The sequence below is a fragment of the Rhamphochromis sp. 'chilingali' genome (genome assembly GCF_963969265.1).
Source record: "Rhamphochromis sp. 'chilingali' genome assembly, chromosome: 4".
In the NCBI taxonomy this organism is placed as follows: Eukaryota; Metazoa; Chordata; class Actinopteri; order Cichliformes; family Cichlidae; genus Rhamphochromis; species Rhamphochromis sp. 'chilingali'.
This window is the reverse complement of record NC_137948.1, coordinates 39,391,255-39,410,631: the sequence shown is the minus strand read 5'-3', so window position 1 is coordinate 39,410,631 and position 19,377 is coordinate 39,391,255. Positions and strand designations below refer to the sequence as shown.

The 19,377-nt window shown below is 40.7% G+C and overlaps 2 protein-coding genes across 3 annotated transcripts; both read right to left on the bottom strand.

Annotated features, from left to right (window-relative positions):
- Window positions 1–259: 259 nt before the first annotated feature.
- On the bottom strand, window positions 260–2,697 carry LOC308394992 (uncharacterized protein). Of its 2 annotated transcripts, none has more exons than XM_080879644.1 (5): window positions 2,573–2,697; window positions 1,614–1,760; window positions 1,038–1,212; window positions 728–893; window positions 260–575 (listed from the first exon to the last, which is right to left on the bottom strand). In XM_080879644.1, the coding sequence occupies exons 2-4, from the start codon at window positions 1,666–1,668 to the stop codon at window positions 728–730; spliced, it is 396 nt and encodes a 131-aa protein (XP_080735770.1). In that variant the 5' UTR covers window positions 1,669–1,760; window positions 2,573–2,697; the 3' UTR covers window positions 260–575. The 2 variants fall into 2 exon arrangements, with proteins under 2 accessions (XP_080735770.1, XP_080735771.1); XM_080879645.1 differs by lacking the exon at window positions 2,573–2,697 and adding an exon at window positions 2,218–2,431.
- A 3,361-nt stretch (window positions 2,698–6,058) lies between these two features.
- Window positions 6,059–18,520, bottom strand: LOC308394891 (ectonucleoside triphosphate diphosphohydrolase 7-like). The gene is made up of 13 exons (XM_080879492.1): window positions 18,394–18,520; window positions 17,958–18,143; window positions 17,000–17,205; window positions 14,368–14,518; window positions 14,013–14,116; window positions 13,832–13,891; window positions 13,554–13,702; window positions 13,291–13,457; window positions 11,665–11,866; window positions 11,429–11,548; window positions 11,229–11,314; window positions 9,909–10,070; window positions 6,059–9,194 (listed from the first exon to the last, which is right to left on the bottom strand). The coding sequence occupies exons 1-13, from the start codon at window positions 18,399–18,401 to the stop codon at window positions 8,978–8,980; spliced, it is 1,818 nt and encodes a 605-aa protein (XP_080735618.1). The 5' UTR covers window positions 18,402–18,520; the 3' UTR covers window positions 6,059–8,977.
- Between the last annotated feature and the right edge of the window lie 857 nt (window positions 18,521–19,377).

The following is a 19,377-nucleotide window of genomic DNA, read 5'->3' as shown; positions in this document are numbered from 1 at the left end:
AGTAGGCAAGTAGGGTAAAGTGTCCTGCCCAGGGACACAACGACCAGGACAGAGAGCCCAGGGATTGAACCGGCGACCTTCCGGTTACAGATGCGATTCCCAACCCCCTGAGCCACGGTCGCCCGTTTAGACTGTAATTGTGTTTTACAGCATATAAAATAATATTAACATTCATATTCAATATAAGAACATTTACAAAAAACAATATAATTCAATAAAGTAGTCTCAGAATAGTGAATTAAACCAACATTTATTGTTGATATTTTTTTAACAAGAAAAACATTTTTCAACTGAATAAAAACAATGTCAATAACCAAAATAAATAGAAGCGTACATGAAAACTACACAGTCCTTCACCTTTCTGTGTCTGATTTTTTTAAGGAAAACAGTTTTTCATTCCACTAAAAACAGGACAAACCCACCAGCATGAACATTAAATAAACTATTACAATTGTAAAACAAAAATCATTTAAAAAATGTAATAATTATCAGTGGGTCCCAGGAAATAGAATGTGACATGGGATTTAGATTTCCGTTACCAGGATGGTCGGGTTCAGCGTAGTCTTTATCACCACCTGTCAAAGACACATCATCAATATTCATGTTTGCTCAGGTTATTCACTTGTTCACATCTGTCTGAGATCATTCATACTGTTGTATGGATGTGTGTACAGTATGTATATAATTATCAGCTATGTAAAAGATATTATCATCTCTGTATTCTTACCTAGTTGGAAGTTCTCCATTCAAACTCAGAGAGCCGCTGGAGGAAGGTGGTGATCCGAGGGCTGATGCTTGTAACCTTCCTCTTTACGACACGACCTGTCTTGCGGCTTGTACCAAGTTTTGCAGGGCATTTTGTTCCCATGTCTCGATTGATCCTCACAAAGAACCTTTTAACGGAAAAAGGGCTGCTTTAATTTCAAAATTAAAACATACATTACAGCAATCACCTATATGTTTCTGCAACTGTAGTCAAGCTATCACATATATTTCATTCTTAAATGGTGTAAACTTTAATGGTGTAAAGTATTTACCTCTGTATCATCTCCAGTGTGATGGACGCTGACTCCTGATACTCAAGGTTGAAAACGTAGTATGACGCAAAGAAGACAGCAAGGGTGCTGGCAAAGTCATGCATCTGCTCAGGCTCATAAAATACCTTGCCCTCCAAACTGATCATCCAGCGGCTTGCAGACATGAAATTATTCCCTAAAAACAGACAAGAGTCCAATAAGACAATGTGCTCACCCTTACAAATAAGGTTTCCACAAGAATGCTGGATAGCAGGCCTCACACTGTAAAAAAATAGAATCCACACGGTTTGCTGCTATTTCTCTTATTATTTATTATGTAATGAAAATTATGATCAATTACAGGAAAAAACTGCCTAATGTTTTGGCATTTTCGCCTGTGCTGAAATGTTAGGCTGTTTTTTCCTGTTGGTCATTGTGTATAATAAGAGAAACAGCAGCAAACTGTGTGTATTCTATTTTTATACAATATAAAACAGACAAACCCCTGTTAAGTAAGTTGTTGTGGGTACAAATACCACAATAATTACATAGATTTTTTACAAAAATATTACAAGAGGATTGAAAGTATTTACTTACCAAGCGCTATTACCCTTGGTGTGATGGGTAAGGTCATCTCTCTCTCAACAGACATCTTGGTGGAAAAAGCCTTTAAAACACAAACACTGAGGCTACATCACACTGTCAGCGCAGCCAGCAAGGGCAGGAGGACAGCAATGCACCACACTGGGCGGGAAAAGACAGAGAGACAATTGTTAATTTAATTTTGCATTTATTTAACCCTTGAAAAATATATTTACATAAGTAAATAAAAGAAAAAAAAACACACAACCCATCTTTTCAAGAATAATTCAACTAATTGCTCTTTTGACCAACCTAACACAGACGTTACATGGTTTTCCTATGAAAAAGACCCTGGAAGACGTTGTATTAAAGGAAAAAAAACATGCTCCCCTTCCCACTTAAAAAAATAATAAATATTAAACTTAGGTTGGAGTTCCTCGCGCCACCAACCTAATGTTATATTAACTTTTTAATGTTGTGTACTGCAGCTCACACAAAATTAAATAAAGCAGGCTAACCTACATGAGCAAGCTCAAAACTGGATAAGATTGTTTTAGCAGTCTCTAAATTTCCAAAAAAAAGTTGTCTTTCTTTATTCTCATTAAATGTGTATTTTTACCTGCTGCTTTAGCTGAAGCTAAATGTCCCACTGTTAGCGTGGCTAGCTTCTCAATAGTCATAGAACAGAAGCGCAGGAGGACAATGCACCACACTCGGCGGGAAAAAGACAAAGACTGTCGTTGCGCCTGTGTTCTTCGCCCCTCCCCGTGGAAAATATATATCTAAATATATATTTAAATAAGAAAAGAAAAAAACACACACAACCTATTTTTTCCAGAATAATTCAGCTAATGTGCTATTTCGACCAAGCTAACACCGATTTTAAGCCCCCCCTCCCCCCCACACACAAAAAATATACATGCTCTTAAAAATTAATAAACGAGTATGTTAGGTAGGAGAGTCCTTTGCATTACCTTATGACGTCCCGTTTGCAGTTTCCACACAGAGGTCCAACAATAACAGGTGCAAAATCTTTTGTCCTCTCGAGAATATCATAACGAAGAGTTAACAAAGTTGGCCTGTCTTTCCTCTCCTGTCAATCACTGGATCACAGGTCATGTCAGTCAGGATATGGAGTGGTGGTTGGTAGAGGTGGGCGGGGCCAGCATGCATTCAGTGTGTGTTTCACTAAGTTGGGTTGACTAGTTCCCAGAAGAGTTCTGTACATGTTGCACGTTCAGTAAATGAGCAATTCAGTTACTGCTCGACTGAGAAGCCTCCGCCAAATTATTACAATATTCTCCACTGACTGAAGTTCGCCTTTGGCAACGCAGTGGCAAGCACACATTTGCAGCAGCTGTGCATGTGCATACAACTGCATGCAGCAGATTAGATGATCAGAATTCTTGAACCTTACACACAGGCAAGTCCCCTAAAAAGTCAAAACCATAATACTTTCACTGGTATCATACTGACAAATGGCATAGGTTGGAGGAAAATCTGGAAATGGTTGGCAGTGAAAGAGTTAAAATGTAATGCACTATTGCAACCAACCACTGAAAGAGTAAAAATACACAAACAGTATGATGAACCATTCAAATCACATAATAATGAAAAATACAGCAAAGGTTAACAGTGTATCATTCACCACATAAACAGGGTGTAACTTTAACACCAATTGTCTGTATGATCAACTCGGTCACCTATAACATCTCAAAGTCTCTGGCTTCGATCTTCAACCCGTTGGTAGGCAGCTCTGAACACCACATCCAGAACACTTTGGATTTTGTTGAGAAGGTGAGAGATGTCCTATGGAGGCAGATGAAACCATGGTCTCATACGATGTTACATCTCTCTTCACTTATGTTCCAGTCACTGAAGCAGTGGAGGTTGTTCATAAGAGATTACAGGATGACCCCAACCTCAGCAACAGGACCACTCTCACCACAGACCAAGTGTGTTTGCTCTTGGAACTGTGTCTTAATTCCACCTATTTCACATACAAAGGTCATGTAATACTGACCCATGGCACACGCGGGTTAGTGCACCATGACAACCCATGGTGCACTAACCCGCATGTGCCATGGGTTCACCATTGTGACCAATGTGGACATGAAAGAAGTGGAAAAGAGAACTCTGTTATCATACCCTGGAACAGCACTAAGTCATTGGTTCAGACACCTTTGTGTCAGGATGTACCACAATTCATGGATCGCATTAATTCGGTGGACCAACACATCAAATTCACCAGGGAGGATATGAAAAATGGCAGGTTAGCCTTCTTAGACTGTAACATTTCCATCAGTAATGGGGGATATTTAAAGTAGATGTTTAAACCTATGCATATGGATCAGTATTTAAGGTTTCACTCTCATCGTCCACCGGAGCATAAACTGGTTGTCATCAGGACGCTACAACACAGAGTGAACACCAACCCCACAGACACAGCGGCCAGGAAGAACATCACATCAAGAAGGCCCTGAGTAAATGTGGTTATCCCAGCTGGACATTTGTCAAAGCTGGGAAGGCTCCTAAGGAAAGCTCCAGCCGATCCAGGAGAGAAGGACAACTGCTGCCTAAGCGAAAACCCTCAGTGATCCCGTATGCATCTAATAATAATAATAATAATAATGTATACTTTATTGATCCGCGTGGGGAAATTACTCTCTTTGTATTTGACTTATTCACTCAGTGAAGCAGTGGGCAGCCACTGAGCAGGGACGGTACCTTGCTCAAGGGTACCTCAGGGTAGCCGTTCAGTGGATTCGAACCCCCGCCTTTCCGATCATGGGAAGGTAAGCAACCACTCTACCTACTGAGCTATCCCTGCCCTGCGCTTTCTCTAAACGCCACCGCGTCTCTGTGGCTTTCAAACCCTAAAACACGCTGCGTCAAAAATCGGTCCTCCCCAAGGATTGGGTCCCTGTTTTGTCTGTATTATCAAATTGAACATATTAGACCTTGATGTTCTTTCCCCATCTGATGATGCAAAGAAATCCTTTATCCTTTATTACGTTAGCTAACGTAATAAAGGAGTTTTTAAGCACAAACTTTTCAGATGGCCTGTCACAAAGGCCAGTTTGAAGACCTGCAGAATTTGTCACTACTTTGTTGGTTTCATTTTTTCAGATTTTTTAAATGAACTATCTTTCTGATTATAAATGCCATTTGGTATCACATTTGGTCATTTTATACAATAAAAATTATGTACTTGTGGTGATTGTAGTATCCAAATACCACTGTCCAGAACAGGCAAAGTGAAGAGCAGTCTTTCTCAAATCCATTCACACTCCCATCACTCTGTATGAAAACTTATGTAAGTTAATGCATTAAAGATGAAAAAATGCCCTAAAGAAATCTTCAAACCCTGCTAACCTTCTGATCTCCTCACACATGCACAGTCACTGAAGCTTGTCAGATTTTTTAGTTGCACTTTAGCTGAAGCTTATTGGCATGTCCATAGATGAAAATATAGTGATATAAAAGAGTTTCTGAATAAATGTTACTAGAAGTGAGGTAGGAAAGTTTAATTAACTGTATCAAACCTTCTCTGAAAAGATCCATTAAATGGCACCATTTATTTGCTTACATTTATATCATCTACATATGATCTGTTGGTTTATTACCTCAGACTAACAAAAATGAAAAATCCACAGCAACTTATTATGAATTGTGATAGTTTCAGTTCCAATATTTCTTTTCCTAAAAAACTTACATTTAATACCAGAAATGACCTGATATGATTTGATGGGAAAATGTCATAATTTGACCACAATGAACTATATAACTGTGTGTTTTTGTTTATAGATTTTGAAGCCTTGACTCCAGCTTTAAGCTTAGCTGGATAGTGCACAGACATCCTGCTAAATATAATTTCATATACTGAAAAGTTAGTCCTCTTAAATAGTCTGCTAGTATATTTATTCACACAGCAAACTTTATTATTTGTCAAACAATAACAAAACAGCCACTAAAAGTTCCTGCATTAGAAAGCACAAAAGTCTGTTTCAGTGACTCAAAACCAGCTAATGTAAAAAAAACCAAACAAACCCCAAAACAATTTAAAGGGGGTGGGTGATCATAGGAAAAGTTGCTAATCGGTGTCACTGTGGAGATGAGTGTCTGATTGTGTCACTACTTTTCTACAGTTCCAGCATGATTACACTGAACCCTCATATGCAGAGTCCAGAAACAGTGAGTGAATGAACGTGGCTATTGCCATTATTTGTATACAGTCTTTGATTTTAACATGGGTCTCTAGGGGAAGTGATTGGACGGACTCACTTTTTCAGTCAGCCATTGGCTGCCCAAAATGATCCCGTGGCTATTTTGGCACTTGGATGTTGGATTTTCATATCCAGCAGTTGCTGCTTTGCTTGAACACAGCTAACATCATTTCATGTCTGCAGTTAGTTCTGTGCATTGCGTGAGGTGTGCTATCAAGAGTCAAATCACTTGAATTACAAAGAACCATTTATTGGGATTGATTCGGTTCACATTTACATTAAAAGTACCACAATTAAAAACATTGAAATCAAATCTCCTCTTCAGTGAATTACTGTTCAAGATTGCACAATGCCCAGCTCTGGAAAGACAGTCAATGACTGGTCCTCCGTCAGGAGTCAAAATATCACAGAAGCAGCAGAAATCTTAAAAATTCTCATCAGGATGGATCAGAAAGAGGTTTGCAGTTTTTTAACATAAGAACTGGAATGAAACAAAATGGACCTGTTGGCACTCAAGTCTCATTGATTAAGAATATAAGAGTGAAAGTATTTGTTGCATACACATGGGAGAAACGTTACAAATGAACACTGACGATTTGATGAAGACAAGTCAGAACTCATCTATACGAGGAGCAGCAGAACGGAGAAAACAAGAGAACATATTTAACGTTCTGAAATGACGCAAAGCTCTCAAACGGCTCCGCTTGTCTAAACAACAAAACATTCACATTAGCACCACTTACAGCTTACAAAAGGACAGTTTTCTTTGAAAACAATGGAGTCATCATCGTTCAGCTGGATGAATCATGCCCCGTCCCACTGACAGAAATCGCTGTGAGAAACTCTGAGCCATACATTTGAACATTTAAAAACAATCCACTGTAGGATCTATGATTTATATGACTTCTCAGGAAATGTCACCAGGTGTGGCTCAAACACATATTTCTATCTTCATGGTTTGCTGCACAGCTCCATCAGTTTGTCAGAACATGTCACTCAAAAAGAAAAACAAAACAAAACAGTGATTTCAATTTACAGCTATACAATACAGTAGACACAGAATGGAATACACCTCTTTGTCTGCATTAGGCTCTACTCCTAAAAATGGCTTTAAAGTAGTTCATCTTGATATTCGAAACACAGACTGAGAGCTGTTCTGTACTTTCGTTCATGTCCCAGTATCCATCTAAGCCTGAGGCACAGGAAGTGTCCCTCCCCCTTTCTCTGAGTTATTGCATTCAAAAATCAGACAGCATCTGCTTAAATCAGGCCTGCAGGTTCTTCTTCTGCTTTCAGTGCCTCTGTCCAGACTCTGATTAAGCCTCCTTGCTTATTTCAGCTAAAAAGCTTCTTGGCCCTGCCTACCCTCTGATTAAAATTTGGTTGGACGGGGGTATTGGCAGGACAGCAGTGGAATTCAAGTATCAAACCATGGTCTGAGGCCAAAGTGATGCAGCTGACATCATCAGTCTGCAGGATTGCTTTGAAGGAAATCTTCCCATCGAGACGAACGGAGCTGTGGGTGAAAGCCGATCCTTGATCATGGAGGAATGGTGACAACAAGCTTTAAATCAACTTGCACTAACTTATAATGAAATGCCAGTTTTGGAGAAGTGAGCAATTGAGCTGGGCACGAGGGCTGAAACAAAAAATAAGTTCTCAGGTATGAAGCAGCTTAGGGTTTGTTACAGATGTCATTTCACAGATAAAGGGCAGGTAACACTGGGCTACAGAAATGATGGCGGGGGAAAGCACAGGTCATGTAGGATACAAAAACCTGTATGCAAAAGTGGCAGATTTTTCCTGGTATTTCTCATCTGCAGCAGCCACTGACACAGGTGAGTAATGTTTGGCATGTTGTGGCATAATGTTGTGTTTGTGTGATATTTGGAGATGTAAACAGCATGTAAATAGGATTCGCGTTAAAACGGAAGTCGCTCTATAAGCACATGCATCATATACCATCCAGTCATATATGTACACAACCTGTCTCGTGATGGGTGGTCCATATAAACATCTGGCACTCATTCAGCCTCTGCCTACTCTCAGCTCTGCTCGCATTAAAGAGCTCAGGCTGCCTGGGTTTGTTTCATATGGACCCAATATGCTCATTTTTATCCTTTGACTGTACCAGAGTAGCTCTGTATCATTCACGCCTAAATATAATCCTTATCTAACTTATACTGGGCCTCAGTGGAGCCCCCCAGTTCATCTTCTATCTAAAGTGAACTGCTTTCGCTCTTGCAACCTTCCCTTTAAGCCAGCGGGGGCTTCTGTGCTCACAGTGAGTGTAATGTGCCTGAGATGCCCATATTTGGGCTATCCCCTGTCACTGACATCATCCAGAGCCAAGGGTAGAAAAAACAATGTCAAACTGAGTGTTTAAATCAGTCTGAAGCCTGAGCTTTTACCCACAGAGATTATTGCCCAGTGACTGACCTCATTACTTGACACTTTTATTTCATACGACCACCAACCACTGTAACAATACATAGGTGGGGAAAATGTTAAGGTCCCCTTTAAGAACTGAATTTTTGCACAACCGCTTTGACTTTCAATATGATAAAACAAAAGACAAAACAATTAGATGATAACGAATGACCACTCCCTCTGCTGTCCTTTTAGGTGACTTTTCCCCTCCAGTGAGCCCATATTGCAAAATAATCTCTATCCTCTCGTGTTTTCTCCTCAGTCAGCAGTGGAAACATTAACAATGACACCACATCCATGTTAACCATCCACACTGCCTGTAACCTAGAAATAAGATATTCGAAGGAATGGGTAGCCCCCCCCCCCCCCCCCCCCGAAAAAAGGAGTGGTTTGATCCTGTAAACCTGGGGTGATTCTTTTCATCCAAAGTGGTCGTGAAGAGAAGAAAGTGAGCCCAGAGTCTGTCTCTCCAGTCTGAGGTGAGCTCTGTACGATCAAAGGATATACAGAGGTGTTTGATTTCGGGGCTCATTAAACTGTCTCCATGTTGCGATGTTTTTGTCTGGTCTCCTCTTACATCATAATCTACCAAATCACACGCTTTTCCACTGAGTAATTTCTCCCTTCCTCAACTGTCCTCCATACTCACATTTTTCACACACAGTGAGGCACATATAAGACTGTATGCGATTAGTGTGGAGCCTCCCGTCCCAGACATATTTCTCAGGGGAGGAGAGCCTCTCCCTCTTCCACCCAGAGGAGGTTCAGGACCTCGGCCTGCCGCTGCTCCCGCTGGTGAATCCTCCGCAGGCGCAGGATGTAGAGCAGGATGGCCAGCACCACCACCAGGATGCAGAGTGAGAACAGGTGGTGGTTGTAGACGAATGAAGAGCGCAGCCAGCTGGGGTGGTTCTGCCGCAGTGCTTCCTGCTGCAGGTCCCTGGAGAAACAAGCGGGGCAGAGGAAGCACATGTTTAATCCAAAACAAATCCTTGCTAATGAGCAGAGCAGCAGGAGCAGCATTCTGTTTAGCTGGTGTATTATTTTTGGGGGGCAGGTTTAGTCAAGTTATAACTTTCTGTAACTGTTTCATTTCACGGATGTAAAGAGGATGTTTTAAAAATCTTTTCAGGTAAACAAACTCTGTTTATATGATGCACTGTGCTTGTTATTATTAATTTGTGGCTCTCTTGCACAGCGTGTCTTTTGTCCCCCACCAGTCAAAGCAGTTAGCTGCTCCTGTCTCAGCCTGGACCTACTGGAGGTTTCTTCCTGTTAAAAGGGAGTTTTTCCTTCCCACTGTCACCAAGTGGTTGCTCCAAGTGATTGCTGGGTTTTTTCTCTATTACTTTAGCGTCTTTACTTTAGAGTCTAAAACCCCTCGAGGTGTCAGGTGACAGTTGTTCTGGTTTAGTGCTTCATGAATAAAAATGAACTGAATCGCTCTATAGCTGATTTCAGACTGTGAAAAGATAAAGACGTAAGCCGTGTTTTTCATAGCGAGCACATTCCTGTGACACATCTTGTGTTTTTTCCCCAAACAAACCTACAAGTTAAAAGGTAACTCAGTGCAGGGATAACAGGAGCAAATCAATGAAAGTACATACCAGCGTAAGTTAGTGTAGAGTTAAAGTGTGACATATCTGACAGTTACCTGAGAGGCAGGAAGCGGGTTTTGTACAGGATGGCCCCCAAAGTCCACTGGACCTCTTTGTCATAAACCAGCTGGGCTGTTTTCAGGTTCAGGTAGTTGGTGGGGAAACGGAAACCAGAGTGTAACACTTCATACACCCAGGCTGACTTGAAGCACTGATACCTGGGGTAAAAACAGCACAATAATGGGTCAGAGGAGGATGAAAGTGACATCTGAGGGCAGGGAAAACAAAGCAGCCATTTAGATTTACAGCTGCAGATAGAGTCATGCAAATGTGCACCACCTGCAGGCAAGAAAGGGAATAACTTTCACAACTTTGCCACCAGCAGTATATCATTCTTTCAAGAATCAAAACACAGTCTGAAGAGTGATGTAGCTGACATCATTAGCCTTCATTTGCCATTTCCCACTGAGACAAACAAAGCTGTGGGTGAAACTCTACGACTGAAAGTGGCAAAACGATGGCAGCAGGCTGTTACATCAACCTGCACTTAACTGCAAAGCTATATCAGTTTCTGGGGTGAACATTTCAGCTGGTACATGACGGTAAGAGTTGCTTTTTCTCCTTTTTTCATGTTAGCGATGTCACATCATAAAGACTCGCGTGTAAAATTTGAGTTTGTTTGTGTATTTATACAGAATTTATGCATAATTTATAGTTAGTGACGTAAAGAACTGAGAAGTGAGCAATTAGGAAATATTTGTTCTGTTTTTTTTGTTTACTGTCCTCGAAATGCTTGGATGTGCCTGTGGCTCCTGGTGTTACTGAAATAATCCACTGTTGTGCATTGGTAGAAGAATTGGGTCAGCCTTACTTACCAAGAGTTTATGGGCTGAAAATCAAGTTCAGAGAGATTTGTTTATATGTGGAAAGCAGGAGAAAAGAAGTATCCTCATTTACAACACACAATATGATCTGCAATTAACTGCAGTTTGCTAGACTGAATAAATATGTGTGTATCTTAAACATGTGAAGATTTTAGCCACAAACATGTCCAGTTCTAGAAATTTGGTTTGATGACAAAAATAAACCACAAACCAACGGCTGACGTAACTTTGTCCATTTTCTACATATGGTCAGTGAAGTAGTTGGGGAGTAACTGAAGAGTTCCTCCTCATGTGGCCTAATAAAAGTGAATTGGCGATTGTGATAATTACACACTTCACATCTCAGGTTCTGCTCTTTGCTATGAAAAAACTCTCACACAGAACTGGAAAATTCTCAAAAGATGCCACATTTATTTGTGTGTGTCGTTTGTGTGCAGGTGTTTCCACGGACAATTTAGAATAGCATGAATACAGCCAGAAAACTGAACTTACTTCAGTCTGCTGTCGTCTGCCTGTTTGGAGTAAAGGTGGTTTTCCAGACGCTGTTTCAGTGTCGACCACTGGGTAGAGCAGTAGTCCTGTTAAATAAACCGAAACATGAAACTGAACTTTCACTGAACAAACACAGAATGTTAAAATCTTTTATCTAATATATTTGTCTAATGGAAGGACTGGTTTTGTTTGTCTGTTACCATAGAAGCTTTGGAGTATTTCTCACTGTTGTACTGTCCTCCTATCCTGAGCACGTCCTCCATACAGTAGTAAAACTCAGAGAAACCATAGAACTCACTGTTGCTGAAGTTGATGGGAGCCTGCAAAAATATTAGATGCCAATTTTTCTTTGCATCTCTACTTTATAAAGAATCAAGGAAAGACTGAGCAGCGATCAATACCATAAACAAAACCTTGCTATCATAAAGGTCCATACCTGATAGACACCTCTTGGTGACATAGTGCCATTATGGAGACCCAGGAAGGGTCGCACTGCCTCCTGACACTTGGTCCAGTCACCCTGACCCCTCAGGTGCAGCGTGCGATTGTCCCGGACTATTGTTTCAGTCAGTCCGACGGGCAGGCAGGAGTCCAGGTACGGTTTGTCCTTACTCAGACCCGTCTGTGTGGTTAGATATCTGGACAATAACATGGAAAAAAAAAATTAAATCTACTTCCTTCACTTAGCTACACTGACAGAATGTGAGGTTTAGAAAGATAAGTGTCTGCAATTAGATAAATCAGTGAATCAGAATTAAATACTTGATCAGTTATAGGATGTTTAAAAGTCTGAATCAACATTGTCAAATCAAGATCATTAATTATTCATATCATTTTATACACAAAAGATTCACAGTCCTGAATGTATGTGCACTATGTTTCACATCACATGCTCCAGATTGGATTTTAGAGAGGATGTGTGATTGTGTGCAGGGAGATGGTGCTGTTTTTCTAGTTTCTGAGATTAAACCAAGTTAAAGGCAGACAGTATTTTTACAAGGTTCAGCAAAACCTGGAAAGAAGCAAATAGAGAAAACAGCTGTGATAAGTGCCAGCTTGACTTTGGGTAAGAGTAATACGAAAGGCATGAGAGGAAAAGACACCGTCTAGAAGCTGATCTCTTATGGTAACACACCTGGGAAACAGGTGTTGATTTTTGTTTGCTTCAGCTTACTTTTAGAGTAAATATGGGAGCTGTTTAACATTGTTCTCTATGGAAGAGATGGATGGAGGAGGCATTTATAGGAGAACCTTAATGATAATAACACTGATGAAGGAGGACAATAATGGCTATGGGTAAAACAATGGCTGTAGAGGGAAAACTGTCAACACAGCAGCAGTTGAAAGACAAAAAAATGTGATTCATTTTTGGACTTGTCCCACTCTACCCCACTCTAACCGATCCCACAGACACTCATCATAAACTCTGAAACGGGTGAAAAAAAGCATGAAAAGTGGAACTGAAGAAAAACTATAAAAAATATTGAAAAGATAAATACAAGCTCAATAGTTTCATGTCTTGGCTTCGTTTTAAAGTCTGAAAGGTGTCTGTAGGTGAACGTATATGGAAGCAGTTAGAGTTAAAAGAGGGGCAACTTAAAAGAGGGTTTAAACACTTCTCTCCATTGAAATACATTATAGATTTTGTTGAATAAAGTTGAATATTTCAAAAAATATAAAAGTTAGAAATGAGAAAAATACAAGCAGACATGTAGAAAAGAAGAGCAATATAACGGTGGTTGAATGGTTTTTCTAAGTTGAAGGTGATAGCTGGTGAAAAACCTACACAATACAGGATAATAATAATGAAAAATAATAACAAAGATTTGGATTATAATGCTGTGAATGTTTAATCTACATTCACACTAATTAGAAGTAAAGTGAATGTTATAATATATTGGCTATAGAATAATAACAACTGCCTGTAAATATCAGTTTTACAGTGTAGCTCTGTCTAAAGGAAAAATGAGACACATATCAGTTATGCAGCTGTAATGCAAAATGTAGATATTTGCAGGTATCTCACAGTGTGCTTCAAGCATAAAAAACACATGTGACTAACCTGTTCTTGGTGAAGGTGCTGTTAAAGAGCTGGTCCTCGTAGCGCTGCCTGGCCATGTTTCCTCCAAAGCCCAGGAACGTGGTGACATACACTCGGTACACGTGTTGCGTGTGCTCGACATCACAGCCCAGATTAAACTCTGCGAGGAAGCTCTTCCCTGCCTCCTCCTGAAAACCACAGGCGTGTTACGCTAATGCAGACAGGAGCAGCCTTCCAGGCTACATCACAGGCAGGACAGGTCAGTACTCAGTGTATTTCCTTACTTCTTGAGGTGAGTTGAAGGTGATGGCGCTGGGCACCTCATAGGCGATCTGAAGCGAAGCTCCACCCATATCCATGATGCCCACTGTGCGCCGTCTGCTGATTGGCTGCTGGTTCTGAGAACTTGTCGTCACTTCGACTGTGGCGTCCTCTAAAAAATTTTTTTTTTTTAAATATTAAAAAAATTCCACCCCCCCAAAAAATAACAATTTTGCATAAAACACACGTGAAACAAACATTAGTGTGAGTTTGGTAAACATCATGCCTCCGTCACACTCACCCTCATCAGGATGGTCGAAGCGGCCCAAGACAAAGTTAATGCCAATCCATGCATACACTCCTACGAGGTCACAGGAACATGTCGTTTCACAGTGAGGAGACAGAAACAAGCAGGCAGCAGTTAGAAGTGTCAGATTTAAAGAGTGCCACTATCAGCAGGGTAAACAAGACTGTCAGCTCACCTTCCTGTTTCCCAGAGATGACCTCAACATGTGAACGGGAAAAGAGGAAATCAAACTCCAGGGGGACATCGGTGACAAGATCCTCTATAATGTCTGCTTGCTGCCTACATGCAGAGAAGTACAGCATAAAACGGGAGGTTTTGTTCACAATATAGAAATACAGAACAAGTGAGGAAAGCTGCAAACCCTTCATTTACCAGGGACAGCCAATCAGAAGAAAGGTGAGGGAGACCATATCAGCTTTACTAGAGTAGAGTCAAATGGTTCACAGTGGGAGCTGGAAACAACCATACCAGGTCTCCCTTAAAATACCATTAGATTAAAAACTGATGCTGTTGCGTGGTGTTCTGTTTACCTCTCATGCAGCAGCCGCATGCCAGCAGTACAGAGGATGTAGAGTGGAGTCTCTTTATGTTTGTTCTTTGGGACATGAGCAGCAGCAAAGCTGAGGAGAGGGTGGAGGTAGTCACTGGCCTGCGTTGGTGTGGTTGCCAGAGTAGAGATTCCTGAGAGAATATACACACACACACAGTACAATCAGGTATAAAATACAAAATTCAGAATTTTTAGCTAGTTATAAAATTAGAGCTAGCTAATGCAGAAAGCTAATACGTCGCCCATAATGGAACAGAAAGAAAATCTAATGCTGTCAAGATAAGATGAAGTTGAACAGGGTGAATTTGGGTCATAAAATGACTAATAAATGACTAATATATAGGTATAGTTGAGGTTTCACACAAACACTTTACATGACATGATCTAAAATATATCAGTGTGTTTTGGTAGGAATAAATGCTGAATGATATGAAAAATCTGGAAGTATTTGATGCAGATCACTGAACTAGACAAAGCTAAGACATCAGCATTATAACCTTACATACCACACATCAATCATAAAAGCCTTAAAAGGAAAATGATTAGAATGGTTGTCACACAACGATGTCCCGGCATTCAAAGGGTCAGGTTTCCTTTAACTGCAGCATTCGATCTAATCTGCCTGCTGTGGCAGAGATAAAACAAAGTCGCAGGGACTGAAAGCTCCTCACCACTGATGTGACTAATTATTAAAAGGTACAGTGTGTAAAATCTAGTAGATTGTTTTACCCCTCCCAATTTAGTGCATAATCCTATTGTTACTCAACATGCCAGGTGTCTATTTGTTCTGGAGGAGGCTGTGAACATTTGTGGAAGGAGTCGGATACAAGTCGGGAGGGTCACATATCTAATCTGCTGACATTAAGTAATTGTGATAATATCAGCCATGGATAAGCATGTATAAGCATTAATGCACAGATCTGTGTGTTAGAGCTTTGATTTTAGTTCAGGAGATGAGGCCTGAGGTGAGGAGGAAGAGGATGAGGTGGAAATGAGGGAAGACAGAAAAGTGATGGATGAGACAGATGAAGAGGAGGAGAACGACATAATGAAAAAGAGATAAAGAAAATTTACATGTACAAATATTAAATGGTCCTATCATTTTAATTTTGGGATCTTTCAATTAGAAGTGACTTATACGGCAGTGTCTAGTCACATACATAAAATAGAATTAAGTGTAACACCACCAAGTTCACTTTGCATGGGAAAACAACTGAAGCCAAATCTGTTTATCTTTTTCCTACTTTCTGTTTTCCATCATGTTCTTTCCAGATTCACATGCTCTGACTTTCACTTTTCTGGCCGTGAGCCAAAGGGCAAACAGTGAATAAGAAATGATCTCGCTGTCGCCATCATCTTCTGTCTCACTGGCACCGTCTGGCACCAAAAACAAAACAAAACAAATAAACAATCAGTCTTTGCCACTTTGTTTCTGGTCTGTACATAAGGCTTAAACAGTTACAGTTAAGCAAACCTAGAAACAATGTTTCTTCTAATTGCTCATTCATTTACGTGAACACTGTGATTCATCTTATGCCATCCGACTTTGATTTACCTCGACTGCTGAGCATAGCCTTTCCTAAATCTTTCTGGGGTGGCTGTAGCTCAGGTGGCAGAGCAGGTCAGCCACTAATCAGGTCAGTGGTTCGATTCCAGGCTGCCTCCTGCATGCCAAATATCATGCAGATACTCAGAGGGCCCGGTGGCGCCAGTGTCCGGCAGCCTCGCCTCTGTTAGTGCGCCCCAAGGCAGCTGTGGCTACAATGTAGCTTGCCATTGCCGTGTGTGTGTGTGAATGACTGAATGTAGTGTAAAGCGCTTTGGGGTCCTTAGGGACTGAGTAAAGCGCTATACAAATGCAGGCCATTTACCATTTCTGACTGAGTATAAAGAGAAATTTAGTACTCTGATCTGCTCCTGTTCTGTTAAGGGTACACCATTTATACAAATGTAACATTTCCTGTATATGTTTCAAATTAAAAGCCATTTAGCATTTTAATACACAGAAACTGTTCAGTTCTTATAAAAAGCCTTTTGCAGTCAAACTTTTGCAAACTAATTTCCATCTGAAAAAAAAAAAACATTCATAAAATTATCAGTGGCTCACAAAACTGGTCAATAACTCACATGTTATTCTACCACAGCAGATAATAAGAAAGGACGTCTATACTACAAGAAAAAAGGGAGAGAGAGAGGAGGATACACAAGAGTGCAGACAGTAGGATGTGAGGAATATGTAGGAGGATGAAGGATGATAAAAATGGACAGACATGACTTTTCAAATCCAGACAAAGGACTTTAACCACACATTCATACAGTGTTTAATTCTATATGCTCTAAGCACTTCATCTACCCCGCATCCAAGGCCAGCTAGGAACTTCCACTTGACCTAAAATCCATGTCTTAAAACTTTGATACGTAAAGAAAGGCCCCAGCCAATCAGTAGACCTGAACTAGAAACATTGTGGCTTTGAAGTTCTAACCACTGTACACCATACTGCCTGGGGAGTCGCAGAGGATCTATTCATAAAACCAGTCTAACATTTGCTCATGTGCGTTCTCAGCAAGCTTTCACACTCTGTACAAACTCCGAGTGAGCTTTGCTTACTCACCAGGCTTGATCTTCTTGACGACAGTGTTGCGGCTGCGGTCCCTCATTTGTCTGATGTCCAGTAGGGTGTGGGGGTTCCCGTTATGGGGTGGCCAGTAATACACAAAGATCCTGGAGCCACTGCTGCCACAGTCCACCACGATGCCATAATTCAGTGAAGGGTTGAGGATGTCAGTAGCCTCCATAGACTCAGTGAGGGAGAGGTATCTGAAGGAGAGCAAACAGAAACATTAGGAGATGAAGAATATACTCAGAAAACTGCACTTATGTACCAAAGAAAGCACAAAGGTGTCAAGAGCTTAAATAATATCCACAGACATGCTTCTTCCTTTAAATCCGCTTGAAACAAATGTTCTACACATTCATACAAAGAAACCGCAGAGTGCATTTACATTTTTCCAAATGATCTCCTTATTTAGTATCTTTCCCTTGTTTACTGAGGAGAACACCTGCAGTCAGTCCCACACACTGAGTCCTTTCAACAGTGCTCTCAAAGCTGGTTATCTGTTTACCATGAGCTTTCCACTCGAGCACACTTGAAAGAGAGGAGGGCCTGCATTATTTGAGCTCAAAGAGAATATGATCGACATGACGGCACTTAAGAAATTCTCTAGACTTCATTGCTCAGATTAATGGTGGCTGATTATGAAATGCACCTAAATTTATGGCATGTTTTGGCATGCTGTTTCACCCTCCTATTTCCTTAGAGCCATGCTTCGTTTAGCTTAGCTTCTACAACACTGACTGGAAAAGGTTTTGGGACTAGATTTTTGAAATTGCATTTTCTAACAAGACAAACTAACACAGGAAGACAAAAATCTATTAAAGTGAGCCCAAAGTAGCATATAAGAGGAAAACACGTTACCAAAAGGCTTCCAGATTTGCAAGAGGCCACTCTGTCAGCCTCTGTGTACGGCTCAAATGAAATGAGTTTATTTGTTTCATTTCCGTCCACTCACTTGTTAATTTGGGTCCCAGACCGTCGCTGGGTGCCCCATAGCTGCCTTTGGTAGGTTTCCAGAAGGAAGAAGGCAGAGGTGATGAGCAGCAGCAGCAGGAGCAGAAGCCTCTGTCTTGGGGCACAGCCCAGAGACAGCAGGGACACGCTGCAGTACCAGGAGGCTGGCAGGCAGGACAAAGTAATCCTGTGGAAGACGAAGACACAGCAGATACTGTTATATACAACAGCAGCCATTCTGACATGAAACAGTAGGTAAATACAAGTTTAAGTTAATTAATTAATTATAGGCTCTGTTGTGTTAAGTGCTGAGCCCACAGTAACATAAGTAGTAACACCTGTGTTTCCCACAGCCATGGAAAAACATTTGTTAGCGTGCCAAGCATAACGGCTTCTCAGGAATACTCTGACAGCAGAAACTGTTATCGGTTTATTACCTTGCCATGTGTCCACATCAGCAAAAGTACAAAATGTCACAGTCGTCACCTCATGGCGGCTGCAGGCTGATTATGATGTTGTCAACTGAATTTTTTTTTCTGCTGGAAGGGAGTAAGAAGGGGGAGGGGGGGAGAGAGGCTCAGCGGACTTAATGTTAATGCCCTGTTGTCTAAATGCACGTAAAAATAAAAATAAAATAAAAACTTTACAACACAATAAATACTTTACTCTAGTCAGCTGGCAGCCTGTACACTGGCAGACCTAACTAACACTGTTTGTCTTCGTAAGGCCTTAATTTTACTTGCTACAACCTCAAAAAATCGAATTTATTTGTAACACTTGCAAACAAACAAATTACTCTAGCCTGCCTGCCAGAACAATAAGCATATTGTGCTTCAAATCTGTGATATGTTTTTAAATCCCGTGCTGCACTTGTTAGACGCTGTCGTTAAATAGAAGAGGACCATTTTAGTATAATCTCTCTTTTTTTCCACGGGTCAGTGTAACTAGCCTACCTCTCAGTTATATAAGCTAAAACCGTTACATAAAACACAATAACTGTAACCCAAACCAAATAACAGAGGGAAAAATACATTATATGCTGTATTTATTTATTGGCTACAAATGTAGCTATCATTGTTAATAACTGTTCAATTACAAACCGGATACGTTTACGAACAACTGATAACCATCACAGCACCCGTATGCTATCACTCGCTCTTATAAACGTACCTACAGAAGCCTCTTCTCCACCATGGCAGTAAAAGACATTAATAATACTTGTTTGTAGTTCGACAGATAAGACAATACGACCCCTTATTCTCTCGCCGCATCACCGTAAATTATTAGTTTAGAGAACACGACGAGGAGACGGAGAGGAAATGACCGAAATTTCCGGTTAGCCGGTTGGCTACGTCATCAAACACGAAAGGCGAAGGCTTGCTGCATTCAAGCCTGTAGGAATAATCAGAACTATGCAATGC

Bases quoted from the DNA above. Each gene is read 5' to 3' on its own strand.
- LOC308394992 (XM_080879644.1), bottom strand. From the start codon at position 1,668: ATGTCTGTTGAGAGAGAGATGACCTTACCCATCACACCAAGGGTAATA. The intron at 1,213-1,613 runs GTAAGTAAATAC...GTCTGTTTTTAG, and splicing joins ACCAAGGGTAATAGCGCTTG to GGAATAATTTCATGTCTGCA. The intron at 894-1,037 runs GTAAATACTTTA...TTCCGTTAAAAG, and splicing joins ACACTGGAGATGATACAGAG to GTTCTTTGTGAGGATCAATC.
- LOC308394891 (XM_080879492.1), bottom strand. The intron at 17,206-17,957 runs GTGAGTGGACGG...GCTCTCCTTCAG, and splicing joins TCTGGGACCCAAATTAACAA to ATACCTCTCCCTCACTGAGT. The intron at 14,519-16,999 runs GTGAGTAAGCAA...ATATTCTCTCAG, and splicing joins CGTCAAGAAGATCAAGCCTG to GAATCTCTACTCTGGCAACC.